Raw genomic sequence first — 22,617 nt, forward strand, 5'->3', positions numbered from 1 at the left:
ATCCTGCTTCACTGTTACTTTGCTTTGTACATTGCTCTTGAAAAAGCTAATGCCAGCCTAATTTCCTACCCTTCTAAGTAATATTGTCTTTTTACAAGGAGGTCCTGGGGAACTTTTTCTTTGTGTTTAAAACCTAAAAATTTAACTGCACTATTAGAGCCTAGAGTTGATTATTCCATTCCATTGTTCCAGGCATGTCATGGGCCATTTCAATATTTAGATTAAGGCTTTCTCTTATTTCTAGAAAGTTTTCTTGAAATAGTTTTAAGTATTAGATCTGTTTCATTGTTTTATTTTTCTTCTTCTTCAAATATACTTTCATTTTCTTCTTCTTTCTTGAAACGTAGTTTTAACATTAGTTCTCGTCCATGGATGGTAGTAAACCTTCTTCTCTTTCTCCTTCTTTGCTTCCACCTCCTCTTCTTTTCTCGTTATCATCTTCATCTTCTTTGTCTTCTTCTCCTTCCCTCCCTCTTCTCTTCTTCAATTTTACATATGTTAGATCTGCTTTGCCTCTCTTCCAATTCACTTCATATCTGACCCTTTTACTCCTGTCTTTATCTCATTGTTATATTCTTGGTTGTTTCCCTGCCTTTATTTAATAGTCTTATTAAAACTTCCAGGTACAAATGACTTTACTAATAAATTTTTACCACTGCTTAAAGAAGGAATAATAGCATTTGTGTGTCTAATTCTACATAAACTCTATCAGAAAAGAGAAAATAAGGAAACATTCCTGAACTCAAATGTCCAGCATTGCCGTGATACCAAAACCAGAGAAAGACCTTTGCAAGAAATCTAAAGATCACTATTCTTTGTGAATATAGGATACAAAATTTTCACCAAAATCTTAGTAAATGAAATCAAGTAATCATAAGAAAGATTATTCATTATAACCAAGTGCAGTTTATCTTTGCAATACAAGGCTAAACATTCAAAAGTCAATTAATGTAACTCATCACCTCAGCAGACTAAAAAAGAAGACACGCAATCATCTTGACAAAAACAAAAAAAAGCATTTTGATGAATGCTTTTAATCAACTGATTATTACAAATTCATTATTTGTAAAATCTCAGCAAACTAAGCACATAATAGAACTTCCTCAAAATGATAACCATTATCCTCAAAAAAGCTACAGCTAAAGCTAACATAAAGCTTCATGGTGAAAGATTGAATACTTTCTTCCTAATACAGGATAAAAAGCAAGGATGTCTTCTAGCCCCACTGTTACACAACATCAAAGTAAAGATCTTCACCACTAAAATAAGGCACAAAAAAAAAGAAGGAATACAGATTATAGAGGAGGAAATAAAACTATCTCAATTTGTAAATAAGATTGTGCATATTAAAAATCACAAACACAGCTTGGCCAACGTGGTGAAACCCTGTGTCTACCAAAAAATACAAAAATTAGCTGGTTATGGTGGCACGTGCCTGTAGTCCCAGCTACTCGGGAAGCTGAGGTGGGAGAATCACTTGAACCCAGGGACAGGGGTTCCAGTGAGCTGAGATCACACCACTGTACTCCAGCCTGGGCAACAGAGTGAGACCCTGTCTTAAAAAAACAAAAATCATAAACAATCCACAAAGGAACTACTAGTAAGCTTAGCAAAGTCACGGTCAATATATGAAACTATATAATTATATATAAATCAGTTGTAATTCTATGTACAAGGAATAAAACAGCTGTAATTATAAATGGAAGTTTTTTAAATACCATTTACAATAGTACCCAAAACATAAAATACTTAATACCAAAACAAATATGCAAGATTTATATACTGAAAACTACAAAAAAAGAAAAAGAAACAGAAAAGCCTAAACTATAGGGACAGAAAACAGATCAGTGGTTACCAGGATGTAGGAGTTAGGAAGGAGGTGATTTCAGGGACACAATGAAATTTTGTGGATAATGGAATTTTTCTACCTCTTGATTGTGGTGATAGTTATGTGACTGTATGAATTGCTGGAACTCACAACACTGTAAACCAAAAAGGGTGAATTTGTCTCCATGGAAATTATACCTCAAGTGTGTGACTTTCATATTCTTCCATTAACACCTGAAAACACTGGACTAAAACATTTCTGCATAGCACTTACATAAGTTATCATTATCAACCTACACTCAGAAGATATTTCTATTTTCTTAGGACAGAATATTGGTTTTCCTGAACACAGGATTGAAAAGCGAAAGAAAATACTATCAAACCCACTTTGAAACTTTCTCCTGCTGTGGGGAAAAATTGCCTATAAATTGCAAATCACTGTCCTTCATCATTTCCCTTCACACACAAATTGAGCAGTAAAATCCTCTTTCTTGTTTTAATTCCAGCAATAGTTCATTTGCTTCTGGGAAAGAATTCATCATAATCAATCTGAATTATTTTCATGTTTGCTAGCAGTTTGCACGATCTGACCAATAGTTGCATGGATAATTTGAAATATTTGTTTGTTCATATCAGTCTAAACATAATCCATTGTGTTCTGTAGCAAAGTAATTCTTTATGCCTGAAAAAAAAAAATCGGAACCATCTGTTTTAATGGAAACTCTCCTCAAACAGGATAAAATTCCTGTCTTAAATGGCACTGAGTAAAACCAACCTGAAGAAATAATCATCAAACAACTGAAGACACAAAACAGCTACTGTGAGCCAAACTGTGAAGCAGAATAAAATGTAAACCTATCACATACTTATCTCATCTCGGAGAACCGCTGAGCACTCAAGCTTTTCTTCTTCTTTTTGCCTAAGTGGGTGGAAATGTTTTCCTTTCATTTACTAGAAACAAAAGTGATGCCACATCAGCAGACAGACTACGAAATGAAACATTAAAAAAAAAATGACTCCTAGTTAAATGTGAACAAGACACACGACAGGAGCTTCCATTAGGGCATACACTTTGCAATAAAAATTTGTACTGGGGGCCGGGCTCCGTGGTTCACACCTGTAATCCCAGCACTTTGGGAGGCCGAAGCAGCAGATCACCTAAAATCATGAGTTCGAGACCAACCCAACATGGTGAAACCCCATCTCTACTAAAAATACAAAAATTCAGGTATAGTGGTGTGCACCTGTAGTCCCAGCTACTAGGGGGGCTGAGGCAGGAGGATCGCTTGAACCCGGGAAGCAGAGGTTGCAGTGAGCCAAGATCACACCACTGCATTCCAGCTTGGGGGACACAGCAAGACCCTGTCTCAAAAAAAAAAAAAATGTATTGCAGAAAATGCAAATGTGGAAGGAAAAGGCCTACGGTCCTATGCCGGGACCTACAGGGCCCAAGATGCAAGACAGACAGGACAGCCAAAACTACACCAACTTAGCGGTGGAGGGAGGACGAAAGAAGTCAGTTCAGCCAACCAGTGAACAGGAAAAAAACAATCAGTAGAAAAGAAGTCATAAATTGTCAATAAAATCAGAAACATGATCAATGTGAAATAAATAATTCTATTTTTGGAACACATCCTCCCCATAAGACATGTTTTAACATAGCATAAATGAAAAATGTTAGTGGAGTGAAATGTTCTCTCAATTAGTCATTATGCTAAGAGAAAATTTTTTATTTTTATTTTTTATTTTATTTTTTGAGACAGAGTCTCACTCTGTCACCAGGTGCCAGGCTGGAGTGACCCACCTCAGCCTCCCAAAGTGCTAGGATTACAGGCATGAGCCACAGCGCCCAGCCTAGATTTTTTATGAAAAATTCCAACTTGGACTAATTGGCCCTTAAGAAGATCCTTATAGTCAAGACAGAGAAACAGAAGCTGGAAGAGAGCATTATTGAGTAGATTATTAACTAAATAATCATCCAGGTGCAGTGGCTCACGCCTGTAATCCCAGAATTTTAGGTGCCCGAGGCAGGTAGATGACTTGAGCCCAGGAGTTTGAGACCACCCTTGGGCAACATGGAAAAACCCTGTCTCTACAAAAAAAATATATACAACATATATATACAAAAAACTTAGCCGGGTGTGGTGGCATGTGCCTATAGTCCCACCTACTCAGGAGGCTGAGGTGAGAGGATCAATTGAGCCCAGGAGGTAGAGGCTGCAGTGAGCCATGATCATGCCACCACGCTCCAGCCTGGGCAACAGAGGGAGAGCTGCCTCAAAAAAAAAATAAATATATAAATGAACAATCTCCTAAGAGTGCTTACCAACAGCACAAATCAGATGCAATTTGTCTGCTAGGGAAGTCTCAGGGGTCTGATCACACGCCTGTCTCAAACTTTGTGTCTGTTCCTCTCAAACAACAAAGACAAGAACACTGATCACACGGTTATTAAAGTCGCATGTGGCATAAAATACACAGGGACAACCAAATGATTGATTAAATTTGCATCCAAAAAGCCCTAAATAACCCATAGCAATGGGGCAAATCAAACATGATGAAATTTAAAAAGGAATATATTTCAGGTTCCTCACTTGATTCAAAAACATAAAACCCACTTGGGTCAAAAATAACTCCACTTACGTGGCTTATATAAGATATATTATGGGGCATATGTGGCTTATCAGAAGCATAGGCAAAAATTCCACAGAAGCTGAGAGTGTGATGTCTCAGTCTCATTCAAGAGCAAGGAAAGGGGTGGTCTGTTCTCCTCTGCCCTGGGTGGGCCACACCAAGGGCTGTGTCTGGCTCCAGGAGTCACACTCCAGAAAGATGATTTACAACCTAGCTTCTGTTAAGAAGAGTTACCAGCCTTGGGAACCATTGGGTTATATAACGAACTATAAGAATGAAGATTCACTGGGGACACAAGAGACCTTCCAGTTTTCCAAGTTCTGGCCCACAGTGAAAGCGTTAGAATTGATCAGCATGGTCCCCAGAAGGTGAAAGTAGGGCCAGTGGGTGGCAAAGGCTAGAGAGCCAGGTTTTAGCCAGGTATAGGAAGACATTTCCAAGCTAGGTGTGGTCCCTGTAATCCCAGCACTTTGGGAGGCAGAGGTGGAAGGATCACATGAGCCCAGGAGTTCAAGGCCAGCTTAGGCAGCATAGTGAGACCCCGTCTCTACAAAAACAATTTTTTTTAATTAGCCAGGTGTGGTGGTGCATTCCTGTAGTCCCAGCTACTCAGGAGGCTGAGGCAGGAGGATCTCTTGAGCCCAGGATGTCGAGGCTGTAGTGATTGCATCACTGCACTCCAGCCTGGGTGGCAGAACAAGACCCTGTCTCCAAAAAAATAAAAATAAAAAGTAAGAAAAGAGAAAAGAGGAAGACACTCTGACAGGGGTGCCTCAAGGTAAAACAGGCTGCCTTAAGAATTGGGAGCGAATTGCCAGTTTCTGGACACATTTCTGCAGGGGCTCCAAAACCACAAAAGAAATATTTTACACGAGGGCTGATGATCACTTAGGGTTAGCTGTTTGTGTTTTAACTTGATGCTGTTTGTGTATGTCATTTGCTCTTCACCCAAAATATCCTCTTTTAGACAATACAAAAAGCAAAACAGAACATGTCTTGGCTTTTATCCTGCTGTCAAAATCTGGTGTGGGGCATAATCAGTTCTAAAAGGTAGCATTAGACTTTCAGAGACGGCAAGAAAGGACAATGGGGGCCGAGGGCAGAGGGAGGGCCATTGGAGACCAGACATCACCCACCACGGCCAGGGATGAGAAGGACCAACCGAGAAGGGGGTTCCGCGCAAGGCTGCTCCCTTGCTGCTCCACGCTGCGGCCAATGGCCTTTCCTGGCTAACTTTTTTGGTTCTTTAAGCTGCTGGCCTAAATCTCGTTTCTGTCTTTTTCTTAATTATTATAAAAACATAACAGGAAAAAAAAACAGGAAAGACTTCAAGGTTAAAAAAAATATCAAATCATGAACTAACAATATTTACCCAATGCAAGTCACCTGAAATTCACCTCTGTCTTCAGGATAGAATTGTTCTGAATACTAACGGATTTGCCCTGAAGTACCCCGGCTCTGATTTCCAGAGCATTATTTACTACTGTACACGGTCACAACAGTTCAGTCCATTTCAGTCCCACATCGTCGCTGAGTATTTCTCTCTTCCATACATGCTTTAAAATGCTGCATCTCATAGGTGAATCAAAGCTAATCTTCCACTTACATGTGCAAGCCTTCGAAAACTAACTTTTTATTGAAAAGTCATAAACACAGTAAAAAAATGCAAAAATTATTTTAAAATATATAATGAAGTCTTCCTCTCAGGTCCCAACCCCCACCCACCTTCCCCACAGGCACAAGTGATGACCAATTTCTTATATTTATCTATGCAGAGATGTCTTTATTTATTTTTGTTTGTTTTTTCGAGATGGGAGTTTTTCTCTTTCACCCAGGCTGGAGTGAAGTGGAGTGATCTCAGCTCAGCTCCCTGCACTGCAATCTCCACCACCGTCCCCCACCCCACCCAGATTCAAGCAATTCTCCTGCCTCAGCCTCCTGAATAGTTGGGATTATAGGCACCCGCCACCACATCTGGCTAATTTTTGTATTTTTAGTAGAGATGGGTTTTCGCTATGTTGGTCAGGCTGGTCTCGAGCTCCTGACCTCCGGTGATCCACCTGCCTTAGCCTCCCAACGTGCTAGAATTACAGAGATGAGCCATCATGTCCAGCCTGCATAGATTATTTCTAACACGATACGCAAGTGCAAGCGTATGCTCGCACACATACACACATACGTGTGCATGCACCAACACGTGAACACTTTTTCACGTAAATGGAAGCAACTCTTGCACTGTTCTGCCCTTGTTTTTGACTCAAAAAGGTCTGCTATGCTACACCTGTCACTCTAACACCAATTAACTCTCGCACCACTGGCACGCACAGGAATTATGTCAGAGTACCCTGAAAGTTGTGTTAGTTCACAGGCAATTTTTCCTAGACAAGGAGAGCTTAGCTTTGAATTACAAGAGTAGAATTAGAACCTTCAGCAGGAAAGGAAATGGCTCTCCACATTTAGATCTTTCAGTGGTGTCTTAAGAAAATGGAAAAGGAGTGCCTGCACGGCCCCAGAGAGGGGCACCCCACCTGGCCAGTCCCCACCTTGTCAGTCCTGGGCTTGCAACAAGGTATAAATTCTTCAGCGCGCATGTGCCTGTCATCCCCTAAGCAGCATCCCCACACCATTTGTTAGTAGTAGTATTATCTCCCCTCAAACAGTTTCAGCTCCACCAAGCTGCCTGCCTGGACTGCCCAGGTTACCTCCCTATATACCAGGACTGCTCCTGTCAATGCTCAGGTTTGGAAGTTGCACATGTCTTGAGAGGGGTCCCAATAACACGGCCTTTTCTGTAAAGCTGGTTATGTTTAACCTGTGCTGGGCAGAGTGCATGTGATAGCAGAGAAGGCTGCATCTTGGGAATCCCACGTGAACTGGTGCAGGTCACTGGACAGTCTTCCTCACAACTGCTCCATACAGCTAGCTATGTGCTTCTCTAGTCTCAACCAGCCGTCTAGGCTGCATGCACTGACTTAGTAATTAAATGATGCTGTAATTAACCTGGGAAGGTGTGGTTATGAACCGAATTGTGTTCCCCTCCAGAATTCATATGCTCAAGTCTTAACTCCCAGTACCTCAGAACATGACTGTATTTGAAGACAAGGCCTTTAAAGAGGTAACTACAGGGCCAGGCAGAGTAGCTCACGCCTGTAATCCCAGAACTTTGGGAGGTCAAAGTAGGTGGATCAACTGAGGTCAGGAGTTCAAGGCCAGCCTGCCTAACATGGTGAAACCCTGTCTCTTCTAAATATACAAAAAAAGATTAGCCAGGCATGGTGGCAGGTGCCTGTAATCCCAGCTACTCAGGAGGCTGAGGCACGAGAATTGCTCGAACCTGGGAGGTGGAGGTTACAGTGAACCAAGATCATGCCACTGCACTCCAGCCTGGGCAACAGAGTGAGACTCTGTCCCACAAAAAATAAAAATTAAAAAATAAAGAAAATAGCAATATGTAATCTAACACTTAAAGATCAGTGGGGCATGTTAAAAAAAAAAAAAAAAGTCATGTGATAAAATCACAAAGGGTAAGTGCCTGGGATGAGGCGTAGGGAAGTAGAAAGGGAAGATCGCTTGCAAGGTGGAAGCTTTACCAGTCTCACAATCCTGCTAACTCCTAGCTGTGCTTTACCTGGATTTAGTCTAACGCGTCATGTCACCCTCTCTCCCTTAACTCTCACAGTCCACACGAGAAGCACTACAGAGCCATTTGACAGCAAACCCTATCGGACCGTGCCACTTTCCTGCACCACCCAGTGTGGGATACACATGCATTTTGTGAAATTATTCTGACATTTGGATTCCTTTAAAAAATAATTGTGCAGCCCAGTTTTTCATCCCACAATATTACAGAGAAGAAACTAACTCGATTCCTGCCTTCCAGCTTCGAATTAAACCTAGTGATCAATGAACTATTGTTTTATCAATCCTTCCTGAGTAATGTTCACACCATAATATTAAATTAGAAAAGGAAGACATCTAATTTCCCTCACCTATAAAAGTTATATGATCTTTCTGCTCATGTTCAATTTGCATCAGTCCATTGAGTCACAAGTGTTCCAACTTCAATGTAATCGTAATGTGTCATTATTATAGGAGCTCCTCATTCTGAAGGAATACGGTGTTCTGCCTAAGAGGAGTCCCAGATAACTCAAGTTTGCTATTTGAGCACATGAGCACGGGAACTTGTGTTATTTAGATGCAGATATCCTTACATTTATATAAATGTACATTTTTCTATCTAAATATACAGCCTGCATTGTCTTTGGGGGAAAATAAGTTCTTTGTGTTTCCTAATTGCCATGACAAGTGATATTTCCATTCATCATAAAATCACTTATTTCATAAGTGGAGTTCTTCCAGGAACAGGACATTCAATGTCATCAGATGAGGAGACAGGCTGAAATGTCCTGAGGTTCACAGGTTGAGACGTTCTGAGGTTCAGGGGCAACTCTGCTCCTGCTGAACTCAGGGCCCAAGGCCCCACTGGCCAGTGGATGGAGTGAGCCCCTGGCACAGTCTTAGCCCTCAGGATGGTGGCCTACTCCCTGGACTCAGAGAAAAGCCTGACGGTTATTCTCCCATCTCTCTCACAGCCTTTGCTGTTCCTCTGGCCTCAATCTCGTGACCTTAACTTCTAAGTGCCCAATCTTTCTTTCTGTTCCCTAAATTCTCAATATGGACGCTGACATCTCATCTCTTCTTGATGGTCACTTTGTTGGCCAGCCTACGGCCTGGGCTGCCTTGGCTCAGAGGCCCAACACTGATCCCATCAGCTAGGGAAGGGCTGGGAAGGGGTAACGGCTGGTCCTCATAAGGCTGCTCCCGTGGCAATGAAGCAGTGTCACTTAAAAGAGGATGAGACACCACTAGTGACATATTCCTACCAGGGGCTGTAAGAACAGTCATGCAGTTCTAACTGGCACAGAGTAAGCATCACTGTGTTAGCTCCAGTTAAACCCTCTGGGATCTGACAGACGCCAGCTTTCTCCTCTGAGCATCCACGCTTCCTAGCTGGATTCTGATACAGTTTATCTTTTTCATCCATCACCTTTGCCAATATTTTGGCTACTTTGTTAGGCAATACTTTGTTAGAGTGAAAAATTGCCACAGCTCCCTTATGTTTGGAAGGATGCTAGGTTTAGCTGGAGTTACGTGACACACTTTTATTGCCAAAGGCCGCTTTAGTGCTGCACAAACCTGCCGTGGAGCTCTGCCGGAAGGATTCAGGTGGCCCTGCTCAGCCTGGAAAACGCCTCATGGCTCAGGGTCATTTTATGATGCCATGCTGCCTGCAGATGGATCCCTTTACAACATCCCCACCAAGTGGCTGTCCAGCCTCTGCTCCACGTGTCCAGGAAAAAGAAACTACGCCCAAAGGCAGCACATCCTAACCTTTAATGACTTTGTTAACACTGTACTTTGCATTGAGCTTAATCTTCACATCCCTTCAACATCCACCCAACAACCCTAGTTTGCTCCCCAAAGCCAATCAGAACAGGTTTACTTCCAGGGGAGCAACTGAGTGTAACAGAGACCTGGGGTTCCTGTGTCCGGCTGGGATTCTGATCAAGTTTACAACTACCCCTGGGTTTAAAAAAAAAAAAAAGAAGAAGAAGAAGACAGGGCTATGTCCCTGAGGTGGAGAAGGGTATTCAGTGCATGGAAACCCCTGGCACAGTCACGTCCACTACCCTCCTTTCTTCCACATGGCAACCTGCAAATACGTGAAAATATCTGTCATGCTGCCTCCAAACAGCCTCTCGTCCGCAGTAAACATTCACAGCATCTTTAATCCCACCACCTAGGATATGTTTTCAAGGCACCGACCACATAGAATGTATTTCTGTTGGTCAGTGTGGCTTCTGTTCCTTTTTCTATTTCTAGTTTTTTATATCATTCATTCTGAACCACTGTTAGTTTAGGGACAGACCATACCAAAGGCATCCCCATGTGCACCAGGAAGGGGAGGCTCAGAGGAGACTCCGCCCAAGAAGACCTCTCCATGGAGGGATGGTGCCAACTGTACCCCCAGGTGCCACTCACAGGGACAGTGAAACTTCTGGAGCCTCGGTATGGTCGGCCTCTTCCTGGCCATCCCACTGAAGAATCCTCCAGAAGTATGGCTCCCTCCACTTCCTTCCTAATGAGGGCTAAGGAGATGTTCGCTAGAGCTGGGATAAGAGTGGATGGTGTCAGGGCTCGGGACTGGGGGTGACTCTTCTAAGTTACCAGCTCCTATACTTGGTAACCCTATCTGCCAAGAAGGGCAGTGTGAAGGTGACCTTGGTTTCCCTAATTCCTTTCTAATCCCGAGAAATAGTCTCATCCCATATAAAACTCCCTGTGGTGTGAGGATATGGCTGAGGCGATGCTGTGACTTGTCCATACCCCTAAGAACAGGACGCCCCCTGGGGTGACTGGTGTTCCTCGGGGGCCATCTGATCACCTGGGAAGTCTGGTCCAAATGCACAGCCCTCTTGACTTGGGATAGCTCCCCCAAACACCACTCCTAGGAGCTACTCTGTGAGTGGGGCTCCCTGCCCCTGGGAAGTCTCCATCCCTCACATGCTCCAGATGTACCTTCTGTCCTCCCCGGATGGGGAGAGTGGCCTCATCATGCCTGCACTGCAGACTGTCGGATCCCCTTGCCCCAGGTCAGCCTTACAATCCCCCTTCCTCCTTCATGATGATGTAGAGTACACATAACACAACATACACGTACAAGCAGTGTAAAACAACATGCGCTCATTACTTAACAAGATGCCTTGCAGTAAGAGGCGCAGGGTCAGTGCCACACCTCAGCGGCGTCCCCAAGACCCAGGATCATTCCATCTGTCTGCTCCACCAGCCTCAGCATCTTGGCTTCCATCTTCACTTTTCCCCTCATGGTTACAGAGTGGCTGCTAAAGCTCCAGGCATTACCATCTTAAATAGCATGTTCAAAAATAAGGATGCTTGTTCCTCACGTAACTCTATTAGCAACAAAAGCCTTTCCCAAAGCTCCTAGCAGTCTTCCCCTCAAAATCCATTCGTGGGAACCAGGTCACATGCCCACAGCCCACCCTAACACCCATGGCAAAGGCGAATGGAATTAAGTAATTGATAGGGCCCCATTCCCTGAGCACAATGATCCTGACACCTGAAAAACGGAGGGCTCTGCTAGCAAGACAGAGGTGGGGGTAGGAGGCAGGCAGTATCTGCACATCTTCTTCCAGCCCCCTAGCATCCCTGCACCAGGACAGGCGGGCTGGGCCAGAGGCCTGCAGACACCACTGCACAGCCACGTGAGAACAGCTCCATCATGGTCCAGATAACCTCAGCATGTTAATGAAGGGCTGGTCACACTAAGGCACATAGGGCCCCAAGGGTACTTCTTGTTCTTCTGTTTGTTGACTTAAGTAGACTCCTGAAGTATGCTCTGCAATAACTACAATGTTTTTCCCAGAATGTGCTCAGCCAGGGATAAGCTAAGAAACAAATGCAACAGCACAAGCTCGGAAGACTCCTGGACTTCAGAACGCTTATTCTTCACAGCCAGGTCTTTCATACCTTTGGCCACTGGGGAAAGTACTTTGGCAGAGGAATGGAATCCAGCTGCATGGTTTAAATGCCAAAAATTTTGCATTTCTTCTATTCGGTTGAACTGTAACCTGTCACGGTGTATACTATCTCCCAGCAATAGTGAACGTAGTTTATCTGGAAGAAAGTCTCATTTCTTAACTCTTTTAAACTTGATCTCATGTGCACTTAATGGAGCTAAGCATCTGAGGGAGTCTGAACACCAGAACTGACCGAGGGTCTGAGGAGTCCACCTAAGAACCTGGGGAACACAGGGTTACAATCCTGGGGGCCATGCTTTTGGAGGAAGATGCATTCAGATGGGAGTTTGCTTAAGTCATCAGCCCAAGTGTTGATGGAAATCCCCATTTCTGTTTATCACAGGTCCTGTTAGGCTACATTTCCCCTAAACTATACTTCTTTTATTTTCAATTTTATGGAGTTAGCCTTGGCCCCTGATTCCACCTGTGCCTGCATTTATAAATCCTATTGTTGACAGTCAACATAGCAGCTCTCATTTCCTGATTTGTGTCATGTACAAATTTGATCAACGTCCTAAGCCTAATAACTGATAAAAATTCAAATCGGCTAGTTAGAGAAGCCACACTAACCTCTGCAGGAAAATCCCTACTGGACAGTTTACTTAACAAGCCACAATTTCAAAAAGCAATTAAAGATCCTGCAGACTCCATGAATCACAGCACTTCTATGAAACAGTCCATTTGAGGCTGCGAGACAAGCATCATCTAATTCTTGTGAAAGTAAGGGAGATACTCCAAAAATGCTAAGTTATTAGTAACTCTGCACATACCTTGATGCCTGTGTTAGTCCATTTTCATGCTGCTGATAAAGATATACCTGAGACTGGGCAATTTACAAAAGAAAGAGGTTTAATTGGACTTATAGTTCCACATGGCTGGGGAAGCCTCACAATCATGGTGGAAGGCAAGGAGGAGCAAGTCACATCTTACATGGATGGTGGCAGGAAAAGAGAGAGCTTGTGCAGGAAACTCTCCCTTATAATAACCATCAGATCTCATGAGACTTAGTATCATAGCAACAGCATGGGAAAGACCTGCCCCCATGATTCAACTACTTCCAACTGGGTCCCTCCCTCAACATGTGAGAATTCAAGATAAGATCTGGGTGGTGACACAGCCAAACCACCCCAGCCCCTCCCAAATCTCATGTCCTCACATGTAAAAACCAATCATGTCTTCCGAACAGTCCCCCCAAAGTCTTAATTCATTTCAGCATTAACTCAAAAGTCCACAGTCCAAAGTCTCATCCAAGACAATGCAAGTCCCTTCCACCTATGAGCCTGTAAAATCGAAAGCAAGCTAGTTACTTCCTAGATACAATGGGGGTACAGGAATTGGATAAATACAGTCATTCCAAATGGGAGACACTGGCCAAAATAAAGGGGCCACAGGCCCCATGCAAGTCCAAAATCCAGCAGGGCAGTCAACTCTGAAAACTCCGAAATGATCTCCTTTGACTCCATGTCTCATATCCTGGTCATGCTGATGCAAAAGTGGGTTCCCGTGGTCCTGGGCAGCTCCACCCCTGTGGCTTTGCAGGGTACAGCCTACCTCCTGGCTGCTTTCATGGGCTGGTGTTGAGTGTCTGTGGCTTTCCCAGTTGCACAGTGCAACCTGTCAGTGGATCTACCATCGGGGGTTGGCCCTCTTCTCACAGCTCACAGGTGGTGCCCCAGTTAGGGACTCTGTGTGGGGGCTCCGATCCCACATTTCCCTTCCACACTGCCTAGCAGAGGTTCTCCATGAGGACCCACCCCTGAAACAAAATTTTGCCTGGGCCTCCAGGCATCTCCATACGTCTTCTGAAATCTAGGCAAAGGTTCCTAAACCTCAATTCTTGACTTCTGTGCACCCACAGGGTCAACACCACGTGGAAGTTGCCAAGGCTTGGGGTTTCTACCCTCTGAAGCAACAGCCCAAGCTGTACCTTGTCCCCTGTTAGTCATAGCTGGAACGGCTGGGATGCAGGGTACCAAGTCCCTAGACTACATACAGCACCGGGACCCTGGGCCTGGACCATGAAACCATTTTCTCCCAGGCCTCCAGGTCTGTGATGGGAGGGCTGCCATGAAGACCTCTGACATGCCCTGAAGACATTTTCCCCATTGTCTTGGGGATGAACATTCAGCTCCTCCTTACTTATGCTAATTTATGCAGCCAGCTTCAACTTCCCCTCAGAAAATGTGTTTTTCTTTTCTATCACATTGTCAGGCTGCAAACTTTCTAAACTTTTATGCTCTGCTTCCCTTATAAAACTGAGTACCTGTAACCACCCGAGTCACCTCGTGAATGCTTTGCTGCTTAATTTCTTCTGCCAGATACCCTAAATCATCTTTCTTAGTTCAAAGTTCCACAAATCTCTAGGGCAGGGGCAAAATGTCACCAGTCTCTTTGCTAAAACATAACAAGAGTCACCTCTGCTCCAGTTCCCAAGAAGTTTCTCATCTCCATCTGAGACCACCTCAGCCTGGACCTTATTGTCCATATCACTATCAGGCTTTTGGTCAAAACCATTCAACAAGCCTCAAGGAAGTTCCAAACGTTCCCACACTTTCCTGTCTTCTTCTGAGCCCTCAAACTGTTCCAATCTCTGCCTGTTATCCAGTTCCAAAGTTGCTTCCACATTTTTGAGTATCTTTTCAGCAACATACCACTCCTGGTACCATTTACTGTATTAGTCCATTTTCACGCTGCTGGTAAAGAGACTGGGCAATTTACAAAATAAAAAGGTTTAACATGGACCTTTACAGTTCCATGTGGCTGGAACATCTTACGTGGATGGTGGCAGGCAAAAAGAGTTTGTGCAGGAAAACTCCTCCTTATAATAACCACCAGATCTCATGGGACTTACTAACACAAGAACAGCACAAGAAAGACCTGCCCCCAAGATGCAATTACCTCCCACCAGGTCCTTCCCACAACACACGAGAATTCAAGATGAGATTTGGGTAGGAGCACAGCCAAACCATATCAATGCCCTATAAATCCACCAGGAACACTTCTAGAAATTGCTGAACACCTCCGAGGCTCCATAGAACCCTCCTCTACTCAATATCTTCATGGCAAGGCGCTACCAGGCGCTACCATGGATTCCCCTCTGAGTGTGCCCAGACCAATTACAGGACTAGCAACAATGGAAGGCAACTGAGAGGCACAGAGCAAGAGCTGCCCTCCCACCAAAGCCACCACCACAGAAATAACTCATTCTTCGTAAAGAGACTGGAGCTAGTGTTAAAGGGATAGACGGTAGCTGCCAAAATCCTGACTGAAGTCCAGCATCCCAGCCCCTCACCTCAGACTCATACAGGTGCTCTCTACATCATCACACTGTTTATTTCTTAAAGAGAACTCCACACACACTAAGATTCACTTGCTTATCTGTTCGTCTCTCCTTTCCAGAATAGGAATTAAATGAGGTCAGGGGTTTTGTGTCTCTATTCACTGCAGAATCGCAGAGCTTCTTCCACACTAGATACTGAACGCCTATTTGTTGAATGAATGAATGAATGTGTCCTCTGATGTTTCTCTTTAAATGAAAATTATCAAACCGACCATATTTTTATAAGTTTAAAGATGCAATCATCTTACTTCATTACATCTCCATTAAGATAGTTTGATATTTTGGTTACAGGTGTATGACTGGGAGTTCAATTCTTTTCTGTGATAAGCATGAACTATTCAAACTACCACTCAATATTCACTTTACAGATATATGAAGCTTGTCTACTCATGTTCAAAGGTTTTCGTTAATTCCTCTTTTATCTAAATCAGTCAGGTCTCTTCTCCTAAATGAGAATTATTAAATAAGTGGCAGCTCTCAAGAAATAAAAACGTGACTATCAGAAAAAGTTTCTGTGAATAAGCTTTTTCTCAGTGTCTAAAATAACAAACACCATTTATGGACCAAAGACTAGGTGCCATGAGTTTCACAAACTGGTCCCCCAACCACTGTTCCATGTACCATTATCCCAGTGGCAGGGACACACAGGAAGCCAAGGCTCAGAGGCAGTAAGTCACAGGACTCTTGCCGATGACAAAACAGGAATCTGAATTCAGGTCGGGCTTACATTTACACATACGTGTATACAAATGTACACATATACATCTTAGATGCACTAAAATACAGTAATCTGGTGGTGGAACAAGTTATTTCTAATAAATGTTATAAAATATAAACACCTCTCTGAATCCTTTAGACAATTAATTTTGAAGTACAAGAAGGAAAGAGATAAAACTTAAGCATAAACAAAGTTATAGGACACTGCAAACATTTGGTAATATTACTATCTTTAAAAAGCATTTCTCCTTATGGTGGCACTAAGCCATATTGTTTATAATGTGAAGAGCTGTTGACATCTTTTCTACCCATAAGCACAACCACCACTTACTCAAATTTTCTGCATCCAGGTGCATGAAAAGGCAGTAAATACATTTTTTAAGAAAAAAGAAGGCATCAAAAGCGGATTTTAAATCTACCTGTTTTCCTTCTGTTTTCTTTCTCCAAAAGTTATGGAAAGTAATAGTAATTTCTCATTCCAAACCAAAGACAATTGCGCTTCTTTGCTAGAGATACAGCTGTTAAGTCTCTATCAGATCAGGGAAGACGACCAACATGTCAGAAAAGCACTCTCAGTAAAGTTTATGCCTGAATGGCCGACTGGAAGGGCATCGATGTTCAGGGCCTCTTTTCACGGCCTCTAAAAGTGCTCGCATCATACGCCCACACCGTGTCTATCCCCTCCCCAGTGATGTGGTCCGGGGTCCACTGTGGGAAAGGGAACCGGCAAGCAATGACTCTTGCATCATCCTGAAGTTCAAGTTCAAGTTTCTTCTCCAACTGCAGCATCTGCGGAGAGTAACAGCTATTATTGTAGGGAGCAGTGAGTCTGAGGAAATGATCCCAAAACGTTCTTCTGTATTTAAGAATCCCTGAAAATATCTGAGCAAAAATTACTACTTGTGAAAAAAGAGCACTCTGGGACACACACACATGAACAAACAATCTACTAAAATACAGAAGATACACTGGCAGCAGTTGTAAGAACATCTTCTAGTATTAATTATAAAATGTGCCATTTTTGGCAGATGTCTATCATAGATTTATAGTTTTCTGAGTAAAATCAGAATGCGGCAGTAATTATAATAAGAAGCAGTTTTAAATAACTTACTTTAACGCTTCAATATACCTAGTCTTACATATTTAAGACATTATTTTTCCACTTTTTTTAAAAGAGATGGGGGTCTTGCTGTGTTGGCCAGGCTGGTCTCAAACTCCCGGGCTCAAGCAATCTGCCCATATCAGCCTCCCAGAGTACTGGGATTACAGGCGTGAGCCACGGCACCCGGCTACATTTTTCCACATTATTAGAGTCTCTGAAATCAGGACACATTACACAACTGGCATTGTCTTAGAATTACAATTGGCAATTTTTTTCTGTTTCTCAATAGCAACAGTGCATTCTAAAATCAACGTTTACAGTCAGTGAAGTGTGGTATAACTCAACCATGAAAAAATATACACAATTCTACCAACTGGAAATATCATGAAATATTTCATAATTTTTAAAAATGTATCCATAACATACTGATAATGAATTTCTTGATAGTATAACTTATATCACTGTTGTATCATTTTATTATCAATCTACCAATAGAGTTTTTATTATATGCTAAAAGTATTGATATTTTAATTACATCAACAAATTAACAACTACTTAAAAATTGATCTGCAGATCCTAAAAATATATTACTACCTTCACCACCTTCACTTCCTAAAAATACTTTTTCTTCTACTTTCTTCTTTTAACTTGTTATTTTGGGATAATTTCAAACTTCCAAAAAAGTTGCAATAATAGAACAAAGAACTGCTTTGAGACAAGGTCTATAGCCCAGGCTGGAGTGCACTGGTGCAACCCTGGCTTAATGCAACCTCCACCTCCTGGATTCAAAACATCCTCCCACCTCAACCTCCTAATTTTGTAGATATGGGATTTTGCCCTGTTGCCCAGGCTGGTCCCGAACTCATGAGTTCAAGCCATCTGCCCTCCTCAGCCTCTCAAAGTGTTGGGGTTACAGGTGTGAGCCACTGCACCTGGCCTATCAGTTTACCAATTTTCAACATTTTGTCACATTTGTTCTCTTCTTGTCTCTTTGAATATTTTATTCCTAAACCATTGGAGAAAAGGTTGCATACGATACGCTCCTTTACCCCCTTAATACTTCAATGTGTATTTTCTTTTTTTTTTTTTTTTTTTAGAGAATGGGGTCTCGCTATATTGCCCAGGCAGGTCTCAAACTCCTGGGCTCAGGCTATCCACCCGCCTCTGCCTCCCTAAGAGCTGGGATTACAGGCGTGAGCCACAGTGCCCGGCTCAATGTGTATTTTCTAAGAAAAATATTTTCATACATAATCCCAGCTATATTCAGAAAATTTAACATTGTATTCCAATATAATAATTCCAATCACACTGCAATTCTGTCATTGTTTCAGTAATGGTCTGTATAACATTTCCCAAGGGTAGGGTCTAGTCCAGAATCACTTTTGCATTTAGCCATAACATTTCTTTGGTCTCCTTAGATGGAAAACAGTTCCTCAATCCTTCTTTGGTTTTCGTGACAATAACATTCTTCAGTTACCGTACAGAGTGGCCCTGGCGTGGGTCCTCTGATGCATGCTCATGCATGGTGAAGCATGTGGTCTTTGGCAACACTCCACCTGTGAGGCTGTAACTTACCAGGGCTCCACAGACATGCAGGAAGCCCTTCTGCTCTTGATGATGGGATTAACCATGCAGTGAAGGTGGGATCCGGTGTCTCCACTGTGCAGTTGCTGTTTTTCCTTTTATAATGAGTAGTTTATACACATTCATGGAGAGGTGCTTGGAGATGATGTAAACATCCTGTTACTCAACAGACAGTCCTCACACTTGCAGTAGCACTCATGGACAATTCTGTCCTTTCTTCTACACGTACAGTCAGCACTCTACCATAAGGAAGGGCTTTCCCTTCACCCACTCTCCCTCTCTGTCTCTCCTTATCTACCGATCTGTTGTAAGGACAAACACCTATATTCTTATTTCATTTGATGGGTTATAATCCATTACTGTCCTTGTGTATTCAAATGCTCAAATTGTCCTAATTTGGCCACTGGGAGGTTCCTGCCTCTGGCTTCTCTGTCCTTTGGACATGCTGCCATCAAATACTGTGAGCATTTCCTTACATTCTGGCTCAACAAAATGTTCCTGGTTTTTTATCTTCCCTTCCCCAGCCCTGATTCAGCCATTTCCTCAAAGATTCCTGGTTCCTCTTAGTGAGAGGTGATATTTAGAAACCAAGATCTAAGCAAAAATTACTCCTCTAAAAAGCAACAGGTTAAAGCAAGATGAAATTGACAGAGCTTCTATGATGATTTTATTCCTGACCTGTATCTTATACAAGTGCTTAGAGAATCTCTGCTACATGACCTATGGCTGGAATTAACCAAAATTCTAATTCTTCATTAGAATTAATGCCAAGATAACACAGAATAAATTCTATTAAGGATGGAGGGATTTCTATTCTTTTAACAGCCAGAATACAATTAAAAAAAAAAAAAGTTTTGTTCCTTGAGGGAAAAATTAAATAAGCAAAGAATGAAACAATATGCGTTTTTCCAAAATATCAGAGATTTCTTATGGTAATTTTGTTCATAAAAAGGATAATTGTAAACTTATTCATGATGCTATTATTCTTTTCTCTTTTACAGTTTCTTTTATTTCCAAATGATTGTCATATGCTAAGTCAAGATAAACCTAAAAATGAAAGGCACTATTTCCATCATAAGAAATTAACTGACTAAATTACACATAAATATGCAACAAATCTGGTGTTTGATATCATACGCAAAGAGAAGCCGTGATGTGTCATGTCTGCCTAATGGAATTCAAAACTATTCATACAATTATAGATTCAAAGTGACATGAATTCATCCTATTCTAATTACGTCTTTGAAACTTTAAACACAGGTAGAAAACAGCTCAAAGGCATACGATAACCCAGCCCTGCCACACACACACCCCGCCTCCCAGGAACCAGCTACACTGGGCTGCCAGGGCAACTCACTCCTGGCACTTCCTCCTCCCCAGGTTCCCTTCTCTGAGTCCCACTGGTTGCCCCTCATTTCTCAGACGTCTAATGCCAGGGTCCAGAGCTCAGGCCTTCGGCTCACTCTCATGCTCCCCAGGGAATCTCAGCTACTCCCAGGCTTCAACACACTCTATGCGCTGATGCCCGACAGACCTACATCTCCAGCGCACCCTCTGGCCTGAACCCCAGACTCCCTCTCACCCACCACTGCCAGCCTGACTTCATGCACACCCACACTTCATATGCCCATGCTGACTTTCCCAGTCAGCTCTGCCTGCACCTTCCCCAGCGTAGTTCAAGGCAACCCTGAGTGTGTGGCAGGACGGCCCAGTGGTCGAAGGTGCTAGACACAAGCTTCCACTTCCCAAGGCAACTCCAAACTTCCGGTAGCTTGGACCTGCACCCTGGGGCTGCCCGTGACCCCGCCTTCCTCTCTCTCCCCTACATTAGAGCTGCCAGCTAATCCTGTGGATTCTGTCTTCAAATGCACAAAGAATTTGAAGCTTCTCACCAGCTACTCCATGGCCTGGATACCTGCAAGAGCTTATAACCTGCCTCCCAGCTTGTACTCATGCTCACCTCCACATGGCAGCCTGTGACCCTTCTCAAGCCCAGTCAGCCCTGCATTCCTCTCTGCTCACTCAAGGCTCTTGCCCTTCCAAGGGCTGGTGTCCTTCCCATCCTGCTTCCTCTCTGACCTCCCCACACACTCATGCCACACCTGCCTGCTTGCCGCACTGCCCCTCACCCTGCCCAGGGCGCTCTTCTCTGCACACCCCCTCCCTACCCTCAAAGGTCAACTTTGCAGGGATCCTGTCCCTGCCCCACCCCACCTTGCTTTGCTTTGCTCCACAGCACTTTTGATTCTGCTGTACGATGCACTGTCTACAGGTGTCTCACACAATATCTTCTCTCTCCACTAGCATATCAGCACCTGGGGCAGGGGTGTTTTCTCTGGTACTCACTGAAGTATTCCAAGTGATTAGAACAGGGCTTGCTATAGTGCCCACACTTGTCAAATGAATGAAGGAAGAAAGGAAGAAAAAGTGATTCAGCCATGAATTATTTTTCCTTACTACAACATAACGATAATATTTTTGTTCATCAATTCATAACAGCCAAGCATGGTGCTTCCCACCTGTAATCCCAATACTTTGGGAGTCTGCAGCAGGAGGATTGCTTGAGCCCAGGAGTTCGAGACCAGCCTGGGCAACAGAGTGAGATTCTGCCTCTACAAAAAATTAAACGATTAGCCGGATACGGTGGCACACACATACCTGTATTCCCAGCTACCTGGGAGGCTGAGACAGGTGATCACTTGAGCCTAGGAGGCTGAGGCTGCAGTGAGCCAAGATCACACACCACTGCACTGTAGCCTGGGCAATAGCAAAAAAGAAAATAAACCATCACAGAATTTGTAACTAAAATTAAATTAGCCATTCTTCGAAGTTATGAAAGTAGATAGCGTTCTGGGAAAAGTGTAAGTAACGGGTTTACTTAGACTACGTTCATTTATTCTACAACCATTTACCGAGTGATGCCTGTGCTAGTCCTGCAGTGCTGGAGGCCTGGTCCCTGCCCCTGAGCTGATGGTGTAGTGCACACAGCAAGCACTGTCAAAGACTTCAGGCCAAGAAATGCACAATAACCCGTCTAAGGACAGGGCAACAAGGTACTATATGAGTGCAAAGCGGGCAGCTGGAACTGTCCTCATCAGGCATCAAGGACTGCAGCACAGAGGAAAAGACAGCTGGCCCATAAGTGGTCAGTGCTGTTCACCAGTGGAGTCCAGAGCCAAGAGGACCACAGTCAGAGGGAAGGACACAGCCCCAGGCTCTGGGAAGAACAGCAATGGTGAGGTCCAGGGGGACGAGAGGACGGAGGGCTGGTGCAGACAGCTGAAGGCAGCATGGCCCAGGGGAGGCTGGAGGGGCACGGGGGTCACTGCACACCAGCCTGAGGGCCACACTGAGTGTTTGGGCCTTATCCCTAAAAACAGCAAGAAGTCACAGAAGGGTTTTACACAAGAACAAGGTTGATCTGCTCTGCACTTTGAAAAGATGCTCTCACTGCATAAGCTCGTGTTAAACGTGGATGTTTACCACCCCAGGGCTGGCTTGACCAGTTCCAGATGGAATTCCTGCTCCTTTTCTGTTAGATACACACTTGTGTGGAACTGCTAGGGCACCTCTGATGTTGAGCTACAACTGCACAGAGCTGTTAGGGATCATCAGTCTGGCATGAGAAGCAGGGGTAAGGGTTTACAGCCCCAGGGATTCCTGCTCTGGACCTCCCCAAGGCTCCCTGGCTCTCTGAGTATCCCTGGGCATCAGCTGTCACAGGAATGTCTCACGGCACGCTGGCTTTGTGGAGTCACCCAGCCACAGCTGTCATGGTCGACTGGCACAGCACACTCTCCCTCCCTTCATGGCCT

At 43.6% G+C, this 22,617-nt stretch overlaps 1 protein-coding gene across 7 annotated transcripts in view; it reads right to left on the bottom strand.

Moving 5' to 3' along the window:
- ATPSCKMT (ATP synthase c subunit lysine N-methyltransferase) overlaps positions 1 to 22,617 on the bottom strand; it is a 117,734-nt gene that overhangs the window by 78,558 nt on the left and 16,559 nt on the right. For 2 of the 7 annotated variants that reach the window (XM_064375863.1, XM_064375860.1), the window contains exons 5-6: positions 21,461 to 21,559; positions 16,828 to 16,905 (exon numbers count right to left, since the gene is read on the bottom strand). The exons of 4 other annotated variants lie outside the window; for them this stretch is intronic. In XM_064375863.1, coding sequence (XP_064231933.1) covers positions 21,498 to 21,559 — 62 coding nt within the window. In that variant the 3' untranslated portion in view covers positions 16,828 to 16,905; positions 21,461 to 21,497. Of the gene's footprint in view, positions 1 to 6,438; positions 16,906 to 21,460; positions 21,560 to 22,617 lie in introns of those variants that run through there. One more of the 7 variants, XM_064375864.1, reaches the window with a different exon arrangement.

This window comes from Aotus nancymaae, unplaced genomic scaffold (genome assembly GCF_030222135.1).
Source record: "Aotus nancymaae isolate 86718 unplaced genomic scaffold, 86718_ANA_hifiasm-v0.15.2.pri h1tg000014l, whole genome shotgun sequence".
In the NCBI taxonomy this organism is placed as follows: domain Eukaryota; kingdom Metazoa; phylum Chordata; class Mammalia; order Primates; family Aotidae; genus Aotus; species Aotus nancymaae.